Source organism: Tachyglossus aculeatus, chromosome 1 (genome assembly GCF_015852505.1).
Source record: "Tachyglossus aculeatus isolate mTacAcu1 chromosome 1, mTacAcu1.pri, whole genome shotgun sequence".
NCBI lineage: Eukaryota > Metazoa > Chordata > Mammalia > Monotremata > Tachyglossidae > Tachyglossus > Tachyglossus aculeatus.
The window spans coordinates 140,793,373-140,815,674 of NC_052066.1; the positions used below are offsets into that span (position 1 = coordinate 140,793,373).

The 22,302-nt window shown below is 46.1% G+C and overlaps 1 protein-coding gene across 1 annotated transcript in view; it reads left to right on the forward strand.

Moving 5' to 3' along the window:
• The first annotated feature begins 389 nt into the window (after positions 1-389).
• The window catches only part of TMEM178A (transmembrane protein 178A), a 58,024-nt gene continuing 36,111 nt past the window's right edge, over positions 390-22,302 (forward strand). Inside the window, exon 1 of the mRNA XM_038746253.1 lies at positions 390-778. Coding sequence (XP_038602181.1) covers positions 442-778 — 337 coding nt within the window. The 5' untranslated portion in view covers positions 390-441. The remainder of the gene's footprint in view (positions 779-22,302) is intronic.

Below are 22,302 nucleotides of genomic sequence, written 5' to 3' on the forward strand. Positions count from 1 at the left end.
AGAGGAGGAGAAGGGAGGAGGAAGAGGAGAAGAAGGAGAAGAGGAAGAGGAGAAGGGGGAGGAGGAGGAAAGGAGGAGGAGGAGGAGAAGAAAGGAGGAGGAGGAGGAGGGGAGGAGGAGGAGAAGAAGGGAGTGGGAGGAAAGGAGGAAGAGGAGAAGGAGAAGAGGAGGAGGAGAAGGGGGAGGAGGAAAGGAGGAGGAGGAGGAGAAGGGAGGAGGAAGAAGAGGAGGAGGAGGAGAAGGGAGGAGGAAGAAGAGGAGGAGGAGAAGGGGGAGGAGGCAAGGAGGAGGAAGAGGAGGAGAAGAAGGGAGGAGGAAGAAGAGGAGGAGGAGGAGGAGGAGGAAGAGCGTGTGGGTCGGGCGTTGTGTGTGTGTGAGAGTGTGTGTGAGTGTGTGTGTATGCGTTGAGGGGTGTTGTGTGGCCGTGCCTGTGTGGTCGGGATGGAGGTGCGCTTGGCGGTGGCGGCGGCGGGGCTGGGGCTGGGGCTGTGCTCGCTGGGGCTGCTGGTCACGGCCATCTTCACCGACCACTGGTACCACACCGACCCCCGCAGACACCGAGAGACCTGCCGCCGGGACCACCCGCCCGGGCCCAACGCCCGCCTCATGCCGCTCAGGGGCCCCCCGCCGCCGCCCCGGGCCCGGCCCCCCGCCCCGCTCGGCCTCGGCCCGGACTCCGCTCCCTGCGCCCGGCCCCTCTTCGCCACCTACTCCGGCCTCTGGAGGAAGTGCTACTTCCTCGGCGTCGACAGGGACATCGACGACCTCGTCCTCAAAGGTCGGGCCCCCGCGCATCCCGGGGAGGGGGCGGAGGGGAGGGGAGGGGGCGGGGGGGAGAAGGGCACTTGGGGAGGCTCTCTTGGGAGGGAGAAGGGGACTTGGGGAGGGTCTCTTGGAGGGAGAAGGGGACTTGGGGAGGGTCTCTGTGGGAGGGAGAAGGGGACTTGGGGAGGGTCTCCTGGGAAGGGAGAAGGGGACTTGGGGAGGGTCTCTTGAGAGGGAGAAGGGGACCTGGGGAGGGCCTTCGGGGGAGGATGAAAGGGATTTGGGAGGTCTCTTTGGGACAGAGAAGGGGACTTGAGGAGGGTCTCTGTGGGAGTGAGAAGAAGACTTTGGGAAGGTCTCCTGGGGAGGGAGAAGGGGACTTGGGGAGGGCCTCTTGGGGAGGAAGAAAGGGACTTGAGGAGGGTCCCTGTGGGAGTGAGAAGAGGACTTTGGGAAGGTCTCCTGGGGAGGGAGAAGGGGACTTGGGGAGGGTCTCTTGGGGAGGGAGAAGGGGACTTGGGGAGGGTCTCTTGGGGAGGGAGAAGGGGACTTGGGGAGGGTCTCTGTGGGAGTAAGAAGAGGACTTTGGGAAGGTCTCCTGGGGAGGGAGAAGGGGACTTGGGGAGGGTCTCTGTGGGAGGGAGAAGGGGACTTGGGGAGGGTCTCTTTGGGAGGGAGAAGGGGAATTGGGGAGGGTCTCTTTGGGAGGGAGAAGGAGACTTGGGGAGGGTCTCTGTGGGAGGGAGAAGGGGACTTGAAGAGGGTCTCCTGTGGAGAGAGAAGGGGACTTGGGTGTCCAGGGGGGAAGGGAGAAGGGGACTTGGGGAGGGTTTCTGTAGGAAGGAGAAGGGAAGTTGGGGAAGGTCTCTGTGGGAGGGAGGAGGGGACTTGGGGAGGGTCTCTGTGGGAGGGAGGAGGGGACTTGAGGAGGGTCTCCTGGGGATGGAGAAGGGGACTTGGAGAGGGTCTTGGGAGGGAAGGAAAGGGGTCTTGGAGAGGGTCGTGGCGGGGATGGAGACGGGGACTTGGGAAGGGTCTGAGGGGGAGAAGGGGACTTGTGGAGGGTCTTGGGGGAGAGGGGAGAAGGGGAGGTTCCCCAGCGAAGGGAGAAGGGACGTTGAGGAGGGTCTCCTGCCCTCTCTTTCCTCGCTGGGTTGCCCCCTGCTCCCCACCCCTCATGGGGATAGCTAACCTCTGGTTCATACTTCACTCCCCCGACTTCCTCGCTCGGGACTTCATCCTTCTTCTCCTCCATCAACCCTCTAGACTGTAAGCTCCTTATGGGCATGGCACGTGTCTACCAACTCTATATATTGTACCCTCCCAAACGCTTAGTACGGTGCTCTGCACACAGTAAGTGCCCAATAAATACGATTGACTGAAATACAATTGATTGATTCAACCTCGCTTCTGACCCCCACCCCCCCCACCCAATTTCTCACTCTTCTTCCTTGCCCCCACCTCCTCATATCCTTTCCTTCCTTCTCTCTCATTTTCTCACCCCCTTTAGACAACCAGGTGTTCGAACCTTTCTACTTCCCTGGCCGGCCTGCCTGTCTGCCTGTCCTTCACGGGAGTGCCGACAGAAATATCAACCCCCTTCCCATCCAGGGTCCTTTCTCAATCCTTGAAATTTCCCCTTAGCTTGGGATGGTAGCGTTGTAATCCTGATAGGGAACTACATTCTATGCAAACCTGCTCGCTAACCCTGCAAGCACACAAGGGGCAAGAAATCAGTAGGTTGATCTTCTAGACTGTAAACCCATTGTTGGGTAGGGACCGTCTCTATATGTTGCCAATTTGTACTTCCCAAGTGCTTAGTGCAGTGCTCCGCACACAGTAAGCACTCAATAAATACGATTGAATGAATGAATCTGGACGTGGAGGCAAGATCTGGGCATCCCTGTGGCAGGCACCTTCGCCCACTGTTCCGAGGCATCAAGGTGGAAGCACGGCACCAACCTCTGCGCCTAGGGACCACAGGGTGAGCTAAAGGCGAAACAGTCTCAGCTCTTAAGTTAGACCGTCACCAAATGTACAAATTTGTTTACTTTCACGACAGAGCCACAACAACTTGGCAAATATTATGACAATTTTTTCATAATAATGGCCTGTAAAATAGCATCCTGCCAATAAGCTCTGCTTCAATCTGGAACACTTAGCCACTGCAAAACCTGTAGCCCCAGATGCTCTTAGGAGTTTCACTGAAATCAATTCCACCGTTAAGACAACTTTCTTTGTGGTTGATGTCTCTGAGTCTCACAACCTTCAGAAAGTCACGCCTGATGCTAAAAAAGCAAAAATCGACCCATTTTTGAAAATAGAACTGCTGTTTTACAGAGTGCCAATATTGAAAGGGACTATCAGCCAATTTCATTACCATAATTTGGTTCCACTCCAATGCCTTGACAACAACTTTACCTATTTGTGCCTGAGCCTTGAAATCGGATGTGAAGAAGGGGTTAACAGTGGGTTGGCTCAGGGCAACTTGGCACATTTCTCATTTTTCAAACATGTCAACTTCCCCTTTCCAGGAGCTAACTCAGCTGGATATTGCCAGCAAAAATCTGTCCGTGTGCGGAAAGATTCCAAACCTCTCGTATGGAGGTCTGAGGTCATAGCCCTGCTTGGAGAAGAATACCGTTTCAAACGTCCATGTCGGATTTCATCTAAAAAATGATACTGTCCAATTACTTGGGAACATAGAGAGTACGTGAAATAACTGAAAAGGATTTGGAAGTTGGTAGCTCAACGGTAGCGAGACCCAGAACAAGTCCACTTTGACAGAGTAGTTGTTAAAAGCCAAGGAGTGTTGCCTATCTGGCGTTTAATTTTTTTTTTAACCTTCTCTCCCCATTGACTTTTATTTCTCCCATACAGGGAGAATCATCCTTTAGGATGTTTAGAACTAAACATCCTTTAGTTCACCAAAACCCTCTGCTTCCCAAATAGGATTGGCAGTTCTGTGGTGGAATCACAAACGCACCCATCTGGTAGCCAACACTAGCCAAAAATATCCAGAATTTTTTTTAAATCTATTGGATATAGATGAAATCTTTTTGGATTTAAATGGAATACCAAGTGTTTCATTGGAAATATCAAACACCTTAGAGTGAAGATGAAGCCAAAGACCCAGGTTATTTGTGTTGTTTCAACTAAACGTTAGTTTCTATGGAAGCCAGTGCAGCAGTTGACTATTAATAGGCAAGGGAGATTTTTGGAAGGAAGATAGGAACCTAATAGGATGAAATATAGTGTCCTTTTAATCGAACATACTTTCTAGTCGGGAGAGTAGGCTAGATCAATGATTCTCAAAATGCGGCCATTGAAGGCCATTTTTAGTCTGGGGGGGTCTTTCAGGTCATTCCAGGCCTCAGCTGTGGCCGTAAATACAATCGATTGATTGCTTGATTGATTGATAGAGCCATGCCCACAACCTCCGCCAATCAATCAGTGGTACTTTTTGAGCACTTATTGCATCTACAGCACTGTACTAAGCACTTGGAGAGACCAATACATTAGATAAACATGATCCCTGTTCAAACCCAAAGGCTTTCTTTAAGGTAAACAGATATAGCTGCTTTGAAATGAGTCAAAAAACAGCGTGGCCTAGTGGAAAGAGCACAGGCCTGGGAGTTGGAAGGATCTGGGTTCTAATCCCAGGTCCTCTACTAGTCTGCTGCACGACCTTGGGCAAGTCGCTTCGCTTCTCAGTGCCTCAAGTTACCTCATCTGTAAAATGAGGACCAAGACTGTGAGCCCCAAGTGGGACATAGATTGTGTCCAATCTGATTAGCTTGTATCTACCCCAGCACATAGAAAGACTGTGAGCCCCATGTGACTATTTTAAGGAGTGAGAAGCAGTGAGACAACTGGTGTGGGAGGAAATGAAGCACATGAATAGAGGGGCTGAAGAGCCGGGGGATAGGGTAAGGAGGAAATGAGTGTGAGAGGTGAAGAGATTCAATTGCAACAGGAATTGGGTGGCTTAGGTTTTCCTTGGGATCTTTTTTATGGTATTTTTTAAGCGCTTGCTCTGGGTCAAACACTGTTCTAAGAGCCGAGATAGATACAAGTCAATCAAGCCAGATAAAGACCCTACCCCACATGGGCTTCACAGTCTAAGTAGAGGGAGAACAAGTATTTCATTCAATTGTATTTATTGAGTGCTTACTGTGTGCAGAGCACTGTACTAAGTGCTTGGGAAGTACAAGTTGTCAACATATACAGGCGGTCCCTACCCAACAGAGGGCTCACAGTCTAGAAGGGGGAGACAGACAACAAAACAAAACATATTAACAAAATAGAATAAATATGTACAAGTAAAATAGAGTAATAAATATGCACAAACATATATACATATATACAGGTGCTGTGGGGAGGGGAAGGAGGTAAGGCGGGGAATGGGGAGAGGGAGGAGGGGGAAAGGAAGGAGGGGGCTCAGTGTGGGAAGGCCTCCTGGAGGAGGTGAGCTCTCAGTAGGGCTTTGAAGGGAGGAAGAGAGCTAGCTTGGTGGATGTGTGGAGGGAGGGCATTCCGGGCCAGGGGGAGGACGTGGGCTGGGGGTCGACGGCGGGACAGGCGAGAACGAAGCACAGTGAGGAGGTTAGCGGAGGCAGAGGAGCGGAGGGTGCAGACTGGGCTATAGAAGGAGAGAAGGGAGGTGATGTAGGAGGGGGCGAGGTGATAGAGAGCCTTGAAGCATTGAAGTATTGAATATATTTTATATATACATATATTTTATACTTGAGGAAACTGAGGCACAGAGAATAATAATGATGGCATTTATTAAGCACTTACTACGTGCAAAGCACTGCTCTGAGTGCTGGGGAGGTTACAAGGTGATCAGGTTGTCCCATGTGGGGCTCACAGTCTTAATCCCCATTTTACAGAGGAGGTAACTGAGGCACAGAGAAGTGAAATGACTTGGCCCAAGGTCACACAACAGGCCGGTGGTGGAGTTGGGATTAGAACCCAGGTCCTCTGGTTCCCAGGACCATGCTTTATCCACTAGGCCACACTACTTCCCACTGAATTGGTCCTTGGACCATCAGCATTTCAGAACCACGGGATAGCTGACGCCCTGGGACAGCTTATCCACCCCTACGGTCCTATGACCCTCTGGTGGGTTTGCAGCATTTTTAATCTTTAATCACAAATTCTGAGGTTGTACGAAGAAATTTTTATCTACAAGTTTAAGCTAAGTCATCAGAGACAGAGGGGGACAATAGTTAGAAAATTGGTTTGGGTAACTGAAATCTGGGTCTCTTTCATTTAAACCTTTGAAGAGTAAAATGGAATTTTTTTAAAATGGTATTTCTTAAGCACTTAATTGGTGCCAGGAACTTTTCTAAGCAATGGGGTAGATACAAGCTTATCAGGTTGGACACAGTCCACATCCCACAGTGGGGATCACAATCTTAATCCCCATTTTACAGTTGAGGTAACTGAGGTACAGAGAAGTTAAGTGACTTGCCCAAGGTCACACTGCAGACAAAAGGCAATATCAGGTCCCCTTGTCCCATGTGGGACAGGGACTGCGTCCAATCTGATTTGCTTGTAACCACCCCAGCGCTTAGTACAGTGCCTGGCACATAGTAAGCACTTAACAAATATCACCATTATCATTAATATTGTCAGTGCTTCAAGAGAGGAGAACTAAATGAGAGGCTCTGTTCCTGCCCTCAAGGAATTTGCAATCTAATGATGGAGATTGATAGAAACATTCCTCCAAGTGCATAGTACAGTGCTCTGCACACAGTAAGCACTCAGTAAATACGATTGAATGAAACAAATGAACTTGCAGCTGTTATAGAAAATATACAGCCATCTAAATATAGATTTTTTTGTTAATGTTGACACAATATCTGTCCCAGCTATGGAGTTACTTACATCTACCCAAAAATCTGAGGGACAGGGAGGGAAAGAAGATCCTCATAATCATGATAATGATAATAACAGTTTTGTTACTCTCTTAATATATGCCACGCACTGTTAATTCATTCATTCATTCATTCAATTGTATTTATTGAGCGCTTACTGTGTGCAGAGCACTGTACTAAGCACTTGGAAAGTACAAGTTGGCAACATATACAGACGGTCCCTACCCAACAGCGGGCTCACAGTTTAGAAGGGAGACACAGACAACAAAACAAAACATATTAACAAAATAAAATAAATAGAATAGTAAATATGTACAAGTAAAATAGAGTAATTAATCATTACAAACATATATACAGGTGCTGTGGGGAGGGGGCAAGGTGATGGACAGCCTTGAAGCCACGGGTGAGGAGTTTTTGCCTGATGTGTAGGTTGATTGGTAGCCACTGGAGAATTTGGAGGAGGGGAGTAACATGCCCAGAGCATTTCTGCACAAAGATGATCCGGGCAGTGGCGTGAAGTATAGATTGAAGTGGGGAGAGACAGGAGGATGGGAGATCAGAGGGGAGGCTGATGCAGTAATCCAGTCAGAATAGGATGACAGATTGAACCAGTAGGGTAGCGGTTTGGATGGAGAGGAAAGGGCGGATCTTGGCGATGTTGCGGAGGAGAGAGTGGCAGCGTTTGGTGATGGATTGGATGTGAGGGGTGAACGAGAGAGCGGAGTTGAGGATGACACCAAGGTTGCGGGCTTGTGAGACGGGAAGGATGGTAGTGCCGTCAACAGTGATGGGAAAGTCAGGGAGAGGACAGGGTTCGGGAGGGACGATAAGGAGCTCAGTCTTGGACATACTGAGTTTTAGATGTCAGGCAGACAGCCAGATGGAGATGACTTGAAGGCAGGAGGAGACACGAGCCTGAAGGGAGGGAGAGAGCAGGGGCAGAGATGTAGATTTGGGTGTCATCAGCGTAGAGATGATAGTTGAAGCCGTGGGAGCAAATGAGTTCACCAAGGGAGTGAGTGTAGATAGAGAACAGAAGGGGACCAAGAACTGACCCTTGAGGAACCCCTACAGTAAGGGGATTGGAGGGGGAGGAGGAGCCCGCAAAAGAGACTGAGAATGAACGGCTGGAGAGATAAGCGGAGAACCTGGAAAGGACTGTTCTAAGCACTGCGGTGAATATAAGCTATTCAGGTCCCACATGGGGCTCACAGACTAAGTAGCAGAGAGAACAGCTATTGAATCCCCATTTTGCAGCTGAGAGAACTGAGGCCCAGTGAAGTTGAGTGACTTGCCCAAGGTCACACAGCAGGCAAGTGGTGGGTGTTGAAGGAGTCTCCATTTCCTGCTGCGTTGTGAGAGTCAAGTGGAACGGTAGTTTCCTCAAGGTCATAGAGAAAGTTGAAGTCCAAGGAAGTAGTAAAACCTTTTGCTGAATGTATCATTCTCTTGAGCATTAAGATGTCATTGAAATGTAAAATGGTCCAAGTCTCCCTGAGTCCCTGTTGGAAGAATAGCTCATTAACTCCTTTACTCTACCAACATAACAGAACTAATTTTGATTACACCCAGGAAATGTGAATACCAATAATGCTTGTCCTGGTAACTGAAAGTATCAAGGATTGCAAGCACTGAAGTTTCTGAGTTGTGGAGAACAAAATGTCAAAGGTTGAAAAAGGAGGACTTGGAAGAAATGTACTTTCTATGAGGAAGTTGAGTTACTGAAATGTTTATCCCATCTGAAGTGGCCAGATTTTCATCCCTCTACCTTAATTTTAGTTTCTCTTTAAATTTTAGATCACTTGAAAGGCTTAATACAATTTTGAGATGTTGATGAACAAACAGTTTTCAAGCTGGTTTACGAAAACAAAAATCTGGCAACGTGCATATATGTGGAATGAAAATCAATATTCCTGAAATTGCACCGTTCTCAAGTGAAGATGTCATTTGCGGCTGCTGTAATTTAAAAACTGAAATCTGGATGTGTGATCTGATTACATTGAATAATCATTTGAGATTTAATATTTTCAGCACACTAATGAAACAGCCTAGTGATTACATAATTTTTTTCACCTTGAAGGGTAAATCAATGCACACGGGAAAGCAAACAGTACTTCTCGAGATGTTTGTCTCCTGTGGAAAAATTCGGTGACCAGAAAATGTCCACGAGGTTCGCTCTTTACTGTTAGGAATCCATTAAGTTCCTTGTTGATCATTCTCCTTGGAATTAATCATCCATAGAGTAGAGCCAGGCTTTACCTGATGCAAACACTAGTGTCATTTGTGGAGAAAAATGCCACTTGCATTCTAATAATTATCTGAGGAATGCACACAAGAATTCAGGCAGATTAACATGCAGAATGAATGGCTTAGTAGAGTCCCGTTTGATTGTAGAAACTAGTCATATGCCTAAGCAAGACTAAACATCCCCAAGGGAAATCTACAGATGAAACTATTCATTAGGTACAGGCACCTGAAGGCTGCTTGAATTTTGCAACTTGGACTGGACTCTGGCCAATGTTGGACTTGGAGTGAAAACAACTGTGGAATTTTTTAAGAGCTTACTATGTGCCTGGCACTGTAATAAGCACTGGGGTAGGTACAGGCAAATCGTGTTGGACACAGTCCCTGTCCCACACGGGGCTCCCAGTCTCAACCTCCACTTTACAGATAAGGGAATTGAGACACAGAGAATTGAAGTGACTTGCCCAAGATCACACAGCTGATAAGTGGTAGAGCAGGGATTAGAACCCAGGCTTTTGTCCGAGACCCGTATTCTTTCCACTAGGCCTACTCCATACAGCTTCACCTATCATCTCTACATGGATGACACCCAAATCTACATCTCCTCCCCTGTTCTCTCTCCCTCCCTCCAGGCTCATATCTCCTCCTGCCTTCAGGATATTTCCACCTGGATGTCCACCCACTACTTAAAACTCAACATGTCCAAGACTGAGCTCCTTATCTTCCCTCCCAAACCCTTTCCTCTCCCTGCCTTTCCCATTACTGTGAATGGCACTACCATCCTTTCCGTCTCACAGGCCCGCAACCTTGGTGTCATCCTTGACTCATTCATTCATTCAATCATATTTATTGAATGCTTACTGTGTGCAGAGCACTGTATTAAGCGCTTGGAAACTACAATTTGGCAACATATAGAGACAGTCCCTACCTGCTGTCTCATTCACCCTACATATCCAGTCCATCAACAAAACCTGCCGGTCTCACCTTCACAACATCGCCAAGATCCGCCCTCTCCTCTCCATCCAAACCGCTACCTTGTTGGTTCAATTTCTCATCCTATCCCGACTGGATTACTGCATCAGCCTCCTCTCTGATCTCCCATCTCTCCCCACTTCAATCTATACTTCACGCTGCTGCCCAGATCATCTCTGTGCAGAAACGCTCTGGGCATGTTACTCCCTTCCTCAAAAATCTCCAGTGGCTGCCAATCAACCTACACATCAGGCAAAAACTCCTCACTCTCGGCTTCAAGGCTTTCCATCACCTCGCCCCCTCCTACCTCACCTCCCTTCTTTCCTTCTCCAGCCCAGCCCGCACCCTCCGCTCCTCTGCCATTCACCTCCTCACTGTGCCTTGTTCTCGCCTGTCCCACAGTCGACCCCCGGCCCACGTCCTTCCCCTGGCCTGGAATGCCCTCCCTCCGCACATCCACCAAGCTAGCTCTCTTCCTCCTTTCAAAACCCTACTGAGAGCTCACCACCTCCAGGAGGCCCTCTCAGACTGAGGGCCTTTATCCTCTCCTCCTCCTCCCCTCCTGATGCCCCCTTCCCCTTCCCCTCCCCACAGCACTTGTGTATATTTGTACATATTTATTACTCCATTTATTGTATTAATGATGTGTATATATCTATAATTCTATTTAACTATTTTGATGGTATGGAAATCTGTCTACTTGTTTTGTTTTGTTGTCTGTCTCCCTCTTCTAGACTTTAAACCCATTGTTGGGTAGGGACTGTCTTTATCTGTTCCCGACTTGTACTTCCCAAGCGCTTAGTACAGTGCTCTGCATACAGTAAGCACTCAATAAATACGATTGAATGAAGGAATGAATAAGTGCTTAACAAATACCTATGAAAAGGGTTGGAATTCCAAGCCCAGGGGCAATGGGGGAAAGAGGTTGGAGTTCAGGCAGGATGAGAGCAGGGTTCAGATCAAAGATGGATGGACTTGGGAAGAGTGAGATTGCGAGCAGGGGGAGTGAGCTTCGCTGTGGGAGGGAAATGTGTCTACCACTTGTTGTATTGTACTCTCTCAAGCTCTTAGCACAGTGCTCTGCACCCAGTAAGCACTCAATAAATACGATTGATTGAATGAGAGCTGACTGGACCTTGGGGAAGCTGTCAGAGTGTGATGAGAAAGTGAAGATGTGTAACTCTGCTTGTACTTCTGTGGGCAGTCAGCTCTTGTGACAGAGTAGTTCCTGAAAGAAGTCAGAGCACATTTTCCCATAGCAAATATGGAGGGGCTGGGGGGAAAGAAGTGGTTTTTTCCTTTCTTTTCCAATGGGAATCTTGGGCCAGTAAGGGTAATACTGTGGAAAAATCCTCTACTCCTGGAATAATAATAATAATAATAATAATAATAATAATAATAATAATAATAATAATAATAATAATAATATGATGATGATGATGATGATGATGATGATAATGATAATAACAACAGCAACAATCCCCTCCCAAGTTCGCACCTGGAGAGTTTCCAGTTCTCTACCAGTCTTGACTATGGAAGGGAGAGTCAACCAGAGGCATACCCATTCCATTCCTAGCTTGGGCAGTGGCTAGCGAGTGGAAGACAGTGGCACGGTAGAGAGTCGAGGGAGGATACTCTGGGTTTACTGCATGGAAGGAGGCAATGGTAAACCACTTCCATATTTTTACCAAGAAAACTCAACGGATACTCTACCAGAATAATTGCAGATGGAGGTGGGATGTACTGGGAGAGATGTGTCCATGGCTTCGCTATGAGTCGGAGACGACTTGATGGCATAAGACAAGACAGCATTCATTCATTCATTCAATCGTATTTATTCATTCATTCATTCAGTCGTATTTATTGAGCGCTTACTGTGTGCAGAGCACTGTACTAAGCGCTTGGGAAGTACAAGTTGGCAACATATAGAGACGGTCCCTACCCAAAAGTAGGCTCACAGTCTAGAAGACTGTCAAGAAGACAGCAACAGCAAGGGTGTTTGTTAAGAGCTTACTATAAGCCAGGCACTGTACTAAGCCCTGGGATGGATATTCATTCATTCATTCAATCATATTTATTGAGCGCTTATTGTGTGCAGAGCACTGTACTAAGCACTTGGGAAGTACAGGTCGGCAACATATAGAGACGATCCCTACCCAACAACGGGCTCACAGTCTAGAAGGAGGAGACAAACAACAAAACAAAACATGTGGACAGGTGTCAAGTGGTCAGAACAAATAGAATTAAAGCTAAGTGCACATCATTAACAAAATAAATAGAATAATAAATATGTTCAAGTAAAATAAATAGAGTAATAAATCTGTACAAACATATATACAGGTGCTGTGGGGAGGGGAAGGAGGTAGGGCGGGCGGCGATAGGGAGGAGGACAGGAAAAAGGGGCCTCAGTCTGGGAAGGCCTGCTCAGTCTGGGAATAAGCAAATCAGATTGGACACAAATCCCTCTCCCATGTGGGGCTTACAGTCTCAATCCCTATTTTACAGACTAGGTAACTGAGGCCCAGAGAACAGAAGTGTCTTGCCCAAAGTCACACAGCAGACAAGTGGTGGAACTGGGATTAGAACCCATGACCTTTTGATTCCCAGGCCCAAGCTCTATCCACTATACTATGCAGTACCAACTGGAAGCACAGTAGGAACAGCAAGGCTGAGGCTTGAGGCTCAATCAATCAATCAGTCAATCATGCTTATTGAGTGCTTACTGTGTGCAGAGCACTGTACTAAGCACTCGGGTGAGTACAATACACAATAAATGGACACATTCCATTCCTGAGCCCCTTCCTTCCCCTCCCCCTCGTCCCCCTCTCCATCCCCCCCATCTTACCTCCTTCCCTTCCCCACAGCACCTGTATATATGTATATATATTTGTACATATTTATTACTCTATTTATTTATTTATTTTACTTGTACATATCTATTCTATTTATTTTATTTTGTTAGTATGTTTGGTTTTGTTCTCTGTCTCCCCCTTTTAGACTGTGAGCCCACTGCTGGGTAGGGACTGTCTCTATATGTTGCCAACTTGTACTTCCCAAGCGCTTAGTACAGTGCTCTGCACACAGTAAGCGCTCAATAAATATGATTGATGATGATGATGATGATGATTCCCTGCCCACGAGCTTACAGTTTAGAGGGGTAGACTAGTAAAAAGGCCAGGTTAAATGCAGATATCGTGAGTTGAAAACACTTCCCTCTCTCCAAAAGCTTCTGAAGAAAGGATATTGTGTATGAATTTTAAAAATCCCCTTAGCATCCTTCCCTTTGACCTCCATTCAGCGCACCTTGCCAGCACCATATTGTTGAATCAGGGTTACAGTGTCATAAGCCGAAGCTGTCAAACATTGGTGACTGCTTGGACATTACATGGAAGTAGCCTGGTGTGGATAAAGCCTTGGCTTGGGAGTCAGAAGGTCATGGGTTCTAATCCCAGCTCCACCACTTGTCTGCTGTGTGACCTTGGGCAAGTCACTTCACTTTTCTGTGCCACAGTTACCTCGTTTCCCTCACCAGCAAAATGGGGATTCCATCCCTGTTCTTCCTCCAACTTAGATGGTTAGCCCCAGGTGGGACTTGATTATTTTTTTTTATCTATCCTGGTGCTTAGTATAGTGCTTGGCATAGAGTAAGCACTTAATCAATCAATCAATTGTATTTATTGAGCACTTACTGTGTGCAGAGCACCGTACTAAGCGCTTGGGAAGTCCAAGTTGGCAACATATAGAGACAGTCCCTACCCAACAGTGGGCTCACAGTCTAAAAGGGGGAGACAGAGAACAAAACCAAACATACTAACAAAATAAAATAAATAGAAAAGATATGTGCAAGTAAAATAAATAATTTTTTTAAATCTATCCTAGTGCTTAGTATAGTGCTTGGCATAGAGTAAGCACTTAAATACCACAACTATTACTCCACTGCCCTGTCTTTCACTGGGGTCCAAGAAAGGTGAAGGAGAAGGTCATCCCAAGGGTGAGAGTTGAATGCGAGTAGTGTTTGTTGTCCCAGAAGTGAAAATATCCAGAAAGGCAAATTGCACCTATTTAGGTTAGTCCAGACTTGTACTGAAGGAGGAATCAAGATTTTTTTTTGTGGGGGAGGGGGTGGTGGGAGAGGGTCATAACTTATTCCCACTTGAGCGACCTTTGGATGTCTTGTCTTATACAGTCGTTTCCTACACATAGCTACACTATGGATACATCTCTCCCAGAACGCCCCGCTCTCCATCTGCAATCATTCTGGTAGTGTATCCATAGAGTTTTCTTGGTAAAAATATGGAAGTGGTTTACCAACTCGAGTCTCCTCCCTCGACTCTCTCCCATGCTGCTGTTGCCCAGCATGGGTGAGTTTTGACTTGCGGCAGATTGCCTTCCACTCGCTAGCCACTGCCTAAGCTAGGAATGGAATGGGTAGGCCTCTGCTTGACTCTCCCTCCCATAGCCAAGATTGGTAGAGTACCAGAAACTTTTCAGGTGTGACCCTGGGAGTGGGGGAATCTTTGGATACCAGACTCTAAGTACCATGCAATTGTATCGCCGTGTAGAGAAGCAACGTGGTTTAGTAGAGAAGGAGCGTGGCTTAGTGGTAAAAGCTTGGGCTTGGGAGTCAGAGGTCATGGGTTCTAATCCTGCCTCTGCCACTTGTCTGCTGGGTAACATTGGGCAAATCACTTAACTTCTCTGTGCCTCAGTTCCCTCACCTGTAAAATGGGGATTAAGACTGTGAGCCCCACGTTGGACAACCTGATTACCTTGTATCTACCCCAGTGCTTTGAACAGTGCTTGGCACATAGTAAGTGCTTAACAAATACCATCATCATTATTATTATTATTATCTGACTTCGGTGTCCTATGCGTTTTTGCTTCTCCTCAGCTCAGGTGAAAAATTTGCCACTTCCATTTTCTGCAATCTTGATCTCCTAGTGGCAAAAAGAAGTGCATTTGTAACTGACTTCCACTGGAAATGGTGTGTTTAAAACTGAGTAATGCTCATTATTTACAGTAATTTATCTTTCGTTTTCACACGGAATTCCCCTGTGGTTAAAAATGATTATAGTGATTAATTTGCTTTAATGCAGGAGTGAAGTAAAAGGACGCCATCAAATTTCGTGGAGCATTGGAGGCTGAGGCTGTCATAAAAGTTGACAGTCTTTGTTTGCAGCTGAATAACAGGAAACTACACTGTGCATTCCATCTTCCCCCAAACCCGGCCAGATAAACCTTCGGCAGAGCAAACAAAGGCCTACCATACAGCTAATCAAGAATGCATTAGCAAGTGAAAACAGATGGGAACAATGCAAACCCTATTTTAGGTCCTGTATCCCAAACTATTCTGAATGGATTGATTTTATCTAAGGCAGAACATAAAGAACGCTTGACTTGGGAACACCCAATATATTAAACCAGTTAAGTTTGGTTAGATCTGTTCAGCCCATTGCTCCTTTCAGTCAATCAATCATATTTCTTGAGCACGTGCTATGTGCTGAGACTGTACTAAGCACTTGGGAGCGCACAATACAACAGAATTAGCAGACACGTTCCCATCATCAATCGTATTTATTGAGCGCTTACTGTGTGCAGAGCACTGTACCCCTTCCATGAGTTTAGTTCCTGAGTAGAGGGGAGAGAAGCTATCCCTAGTATGTAAGCTCATTGTGGGTAGGGACTGTGTCTGTTTATTTTTATATTGTACTCTCCCAAGCGCTTAGTATAGTGCCCTACATACAGTAAGCGCTCAGTAAATACGATGGACTGACTACTCCAGAATCTCCCTCTTTCTCCGACCCCACTGCCCTCCACGAATTCTTTCCTCTATGTCTGGTTCATTCAGTGGCACTTATTGAGCGCTTACTGTGTGTAAATCAATCAATCGTATTTATTGAGCGCTTATTGTGTGCAGGGCACTGTACTAAGCGCTTGAGAAGTACAAGTTGGCAACATACAGAGCCGGTCCCTACCCAACAGTGGGCTCACAGTCTAGAAGGGGGAGACAGAGAACAAAACCAAACATATTAACAAAATAAAATAAATAGAATAGATACGTACAAGTAAAATAAATAAATAGTGTAATAAATATGTACAGGTGGCGGAGCTGGGATTAGAACCCACGACCTTTGACTCCCAAGCCCTGGCTCTTTCCACTAAGCCATGCTGCTTCAGTCAATATTTATTGAGCACTTACTTTGTGCAGAGCACTGTACTAAGCACTTCTCCTACACTTGCTGTCCTCGCAATAGCACACGGGCCTGGAGTCTGAGGGCCCTGGGTTCTCATCCTGGCATTGTACTAAGCGTTTTGTTGGTTGGTGGTGGGTTTGTGCGTGTGGTGGGTTGTGGAGGGGTTTTGGGTTGTGTCCTTCTGCATGAGGACACTTGAAGATTATGTGGAAGAGCGCATGGAATCCCTTGTGTACTCGGGGAGGGGAGGACTGAGATTATTCAAACTGTGAGACTGACCTTTACTAGATAGGAAGCAGACAAATCCAGGGAAAGTAAACATTTAAAAAGAGAGTGTCTTTTATTTACATGCACATGCATGCACATACGCAAACATGACTCATTTGCAGTGATCTGAACTCGAAAATGTTACTCTCAGCTAATTCCATGGTCCTTTAAGTGCCAGGAAGAAGAGGAGGGCAGCATGGCTTAGCGGACAGAGTACGGGCCTGGAAATCAGAAGGTCATGGGTTCTAATCCTGGATCCGCCACATGTCTGCTGCGTGACTTTGGGCAAGTCACTTCACTTCTCTGTGCCTCAGTTACTTCATCTGTAAAATGGAGATTAAGACTGGGAGCCCCACGTGGGACAACCTGATCACCTTGTATCCACCTTAGTGGTTAGAACAGTGCTTTGCACATAGTAAGCGCTTAACAAATATCTTTTTTTTCCGTGGGCCTTGGTTCCCTCATCTGTAAAATGGGGATTGAGACTGTAAGCCCTATGTGGGACAGGGACTGTGTCCAACCCAAACTGCTTGTATCCACCCCAGCACTTAGTACAGTTAACACTTAACGAATACCATAATAATAATTACTATTATTATCAGGAGAGAGGGCACTTCCTTCTCCCTCAGGAACAGCCCCTGCACCCTGGGCTGACACTGAGCTCACAGTGAACTTGGTCCTCGCTGGATTGCAGCCCGTTTTCGGTCTGGCAGATCCCCTGTTGGCCAGAACCGCCTCAATCAATCGTATTTATTTATTGAGTGCTTACTGTGTGCAGAGCACTGTACTACTCCCTCAGGAACAGCCCCTGCACCCTGGGCTGACACTGAGCTCACAGTGAACTTGATCCTCGCTGGATTGCAGCCCGTTTTCGGTCCGGCAGATCCCCTGTTGGCCAGAACCGCCTCAATCAATCGTATTTATTTATTGAGTGCTTACTGTGTGCAGAGCACTGTACTAAGCGCTTAAAAAAGAAATCATTCATTCAGTCATATTTATTGAGTGCTTACTGTGTGCAGAGCACTGTACTAAGCGCTTGGGAAGTACAAGTCGGCAACATATAGAGACAGTCCCTACCCAACAGCGGGCTCACAGTCTAGAAGGGGGAGACAGACAACAAAACAAAACATATTAACAAAATAAAATAAATAGAATAAATATGTACAAATAAAAGAAATAAATAAAGTAATAAATACATACAAACATGTATACATATATACAGGTGCTGTGGGGAGGGAAAGGAGGTCGCTTTCCCATAGTATATATACATTGCCCCCTAAACCGGTCAAAGGATTTGGGCTCATTGGCATTGCCTGGTGGATGGCCAATGAGTCAAAAGGACCTGGGTTCTAATCCCGGCTCCACCCCTTAGCCCAGAGTCCGCTGTGTGACTCTGGGCTAGTCACTTCACTTCTCTGGGCCTTGGTTCCCTCATCTGTAAAATGGGAGTTTAGACTGTGAGCTCCACGTGGGACATGGACTGCCTCCAAATTGATCATATCTACCGCAGTGCATGACACATGGTAAGTGCTTAACAAATACCATTAAAAGAAACATTAAAATAGGCCCAGATCCTCCCCCAGGCCGGCCCTGTGGAGGGAGCTGGTAACTTGGGAGAACTCTGTTCCATGGACTTGTGGCCGGAACTAAACTCCTAGGGGTTAGAGGTGAAGTGTGCAATGGGAACTCAAGAAGAATGACAGGAGTGGATAGGGGATTAGGGAAGTGAGGAAGGGAGTGTGACTCTAGAGAACTCTTCCCAAAACTTTACCTTCTCCCCTTCCTCTCCCTTTTTTTCCCCTTGTCAATCTCACCTCTTGTAACTTCAGTTTAACCTCTGGCAATGCTGGGAAGCTTGTGAGATTTTTAAATGTGTAAATACACATGCACGCACACACACACGCACACACACACACACTCATTGCAATGCAAATCTATGTATACATGTCTATGTTAAAATACCACAATAGTTGATATACAGACAAACCCCACAATACAACAGGATAATGCTTAGTACAGAGCTCTGCACACAGTAAGCGCTCAATAAATACGACTGAATGAGTGAATAACGCTTCTGGAAAATGTTGCTGAATCGGGAATTCATTCATTCATTCAATCGTATTTATTGAGCGTCTACTGTGTGCAGAGCACTGTACTAAGCGCTTGGGAAGTACAGTTTGGCAACATATAGAGCTGGTCCCTACCCAACAGTAGGCTCACAGTCTAGAAGGGGGAGACAGACAACAAAACATATTAACAAAATAAAATAAATAGAATAAATATGTACAAGTAAAATAAATGGAGTAATAAATACGTACAAACATATATACATATATACAGGTGCTGTAGGTAGGGGAAGGAGGTAAGGCTGGAGGGATGGAGATGGGGGAGAGGGGGAACGTATGGAGCCGGTCCCTACCCAACAGCGGGCTCACAGTCTGGAAGGGGGAGACAGACAACAAAACAAAACATATTAACAAAATAAAATAGATAGAATAAATATGTACAAGTAAAATAAATAGAGTAATAAATACGTACAAACATACATCCATATATACAGGTGCTGTGGGGAGGGGAAGGGGGTAAGGTGGAGGGATGGGGAGGGTGAGGAGGGGCAACATATAGAGATGATCCCTACCCAACAGCGGGCTCACAGTCTGGAAGGGGGAGACAGACAACAAAACAAAACATATTAACAAAACAAAATAAATAGAATAAATTATGTACCATGGACTTTATTTGTCCATAGACATACAAGCTGTAAATTAGGATCTGTTCCTGAATGTCTAGAAACATGTGATATTCCTTCTCATGCCATATACCGTAACATTAACATCACTAGAATATTGTTTAATTTTCATTAGTCACTTGAAGCATAACAGCACACCTAAATGAGCTGTAATGAGTTGAGAAGCAGCGTGGCTCAGTGGAAAGAGCCCGGGCTTGGGAGTCAGAGGTAATGGGTTCTAATTCCGGATCTGCCACTTGTCAGCTGCGTGACTTTGGGCAAGTCGCTTCACTTCTCTGTGCCTCAGTTCCCTCATCTGGAAAATGGGGATGAAGACTGTGAGCCCCATGTGGGACAACCTGATTACCTTGTATCTACCCTAGTGCTTAGAACAGTGCTTGGCACGTAGTAAGTGCTTAACAAATACCAACATTATTATTACATTATTAATAATAATAATAATGATAGCATTTATTAAGCGGTTACTATGTGCCAAGCACTGTTCTAAGCACTGGGGAGGTGATCAGGTTGTCCCACTGGGGGCTCACAGTCTTAATCCCCATTAATACTATTACATATGTTTGTAGGAGACTGCAGAAGTATTTTCTGCCAATGGTGATAGTGATTTTTCAAATTTAGTGAAGAATCTGTACAACTTAATAATAAGAACAATAATAGTATTTGGTAAGCACTTACTATGTGCCAAGCAACATATTAACCGCTGGCATAGGTACAAAATAATCAAGTAAGATACCATCCCTGCGCCTTGAGCAGTTCACGGCCTGAGTAGAAAGAAGGGATGTTGAATCCCCACTTTACAGATGAGGTAACTGAGGCACAGAGAAGTTAAGTGAGTTGCCCAAGGTCATGGAGCAGGCAAGTGGCAAAGCTGGGATTAGAACCCAGGTCTTCCAACTCCCAGGCCTGTGCTCTTTCCACTAGATCATGGTATTCTACTCTTCAAGGAGTACCTTATACCAGGGTAACTTCATTCAATCGTATTTATTGAGCGCTTACAGTGCGCAGAGCACTGTACTAAGTGCTTGGGAAGTACAAATGGGCAACATAAAGAGATGGTTCCTACGCAACAACGGGCTCACAGTGAACACCTCTGTACACCTCTTCTCTCAGGCTTTTCGGTTCGCATGGGAATCTGAATTGGTGTGGGTTCCCTGGGGTGTAGTTACAGAGGTAGATCGTGGCCTAGTGGAAAGAGCCCGGACTTGGGAGTTAGAGGTCATGAGTTCTAATCCCGGCTCCCCCTCTTGTCTGCTGTGTGACCTTGGGCAAGCCACTTAATTTCTCTGGGCCTCAGTTACCTCATCTGTAAATTGGGGATTGAGACTGTGAGCCCCATGTTGGGCAACGTGATTCCCTTGTATCTACCCCAGCGCTTAGAACAGTGCTTGGCACAGAGTAAGCATTTAACAAATAGCATTATTATTATTATTAGATAGGCATTCCCTTAGCAGTTAAGGTGGGGCGACTATGGTGAGGCAATAAAGTGAGTGGCAGTGGTAAATGTGCCTAATGTATGTAGAAGCAGTGTTACCTAGTGGGTAGAGCAATGGCCCGGGAGTCAGGAGGACCTGGGTTCTAATCCCAGTTCTGCCACTCGTCTGCTGTGTGACCTTAGGCAAGTCACTTCACTTCTCTGTGCCTCAGTTACCTCATCTGTCAATTGGGGATTAAGATTGTGAGTTCCATGTGGGACAGCGACTGTGTGTCAACCAGTTCTTAGAACAGTGCCTGGCAGACAGTAAGCACTTAACAATAATATCATTCTTAGAATTATGTAAATATGGGAAATGAAGAAGATTTTTGCAGGCCTAATGGATTGCCAAACTGTTGGCAAAGTGTCTCTAAAGCATCACCGAGTTTAGCCAGCCTGATGATATTCACTCTTTTTCCTTTACCCCCTGCTAATTTCCCATCCCTTTCCACAGTGCCAAAATTTCCCCAAACACCCGCTCTTATTACTTTGGATCTCTTTATATTCTCCTCTCACATACTGTCCACCCACAACCTGCCACCAAATCTTTAAAATCCTTTCCCCCAAATGCACCATTTCCTCTTCACTTCCTCTCCACTTGCACACTCACCGCCACATTGGTCAGGATTTGCCTCACGCCGGACGGCTTCAATGGCCTTCTTGTCACAGAAGTCTCTCTTCTCTGTGCTCTGTTATTCCCCAAGCAGCGTGATTCATCTCTCTCAAGTATCTATCTGGTCAAGGCTCTTTTCTCTTCAAAGGCTCACAGCTGCTCTCCGTTGCCTTTCCCTTAGGCTAAATTAAAACACTTTAAAATCAAAATTAATTAAATTATTTAAAAAACCGTTGGATTTCAAGGCCTCCAGTTGGCTCCCTTCCACTGAACTACCTTCTTTGTCCACTCCTCTCCACTCTGTCCAGACTACGTACTGTTTCTTGCCTACGATTTTCTTGTCTCCGAGCCAACTGACTCTTTCTCAGTGTTGAATTCCTTCCCCACATCCTGTGAATGAGTGTTAATGAGCACTAGTGAGTATCTGAAAGAACACACCATCCCTACTCTAAAGGTGCTTCCAATCTAACTAAGGAGACAGATGGAATTAATCATTAGGAGAAAAGCAATTATAGAATGGAGAGCTGGGTAGGTTAGTAATTAACTAGTACAGTGCTTTGCACACAGTAAGCGCTCAATAAATATGATTGAATGAATGAATATGTGCTTAAACAGCAGATTTATTACTCTATTTATTTATTTATTTTACTTGTACATATCTATTCTATTTATTTTATTTTGTTAGTATGTTTGGTTTTGTCTCCCCCTTTTAGACTGTGAGCCCACCGTTGGGTAGGGACTGTCTCTATATGTTGCCAACATGTACTTCCCAAGCACTTAGTACAGTGCTCTGCACACAGTAAGCGCTCAATAAATATGATTGATGATGATGATGATGACTAAGCAGTCCACATGCATTATGGAATGGGGGCTTCTATTCCATGAGTACTGATGTTTTATTTGAGTACTGATGAGTACTGATGTTTCTGTCCTAATCCTCCTCGACCTCTCAGCTGCCTTTGACACTGTGGACCACCCCCTTCTCCTCAACACGTTATCTGACCTTGGCTTCACAGACTCCGTCCTCTCCTGGTTCTCCTCTTATCTCTCCGGTCGTTCTTTCTCAGTCTCTTTTGCAGGCTCCTCCTCCCCCTCCCATCCTCTTACTGTGGGAGTTCCCCAAGGTTCAGTGCTTGGTCCCCTTC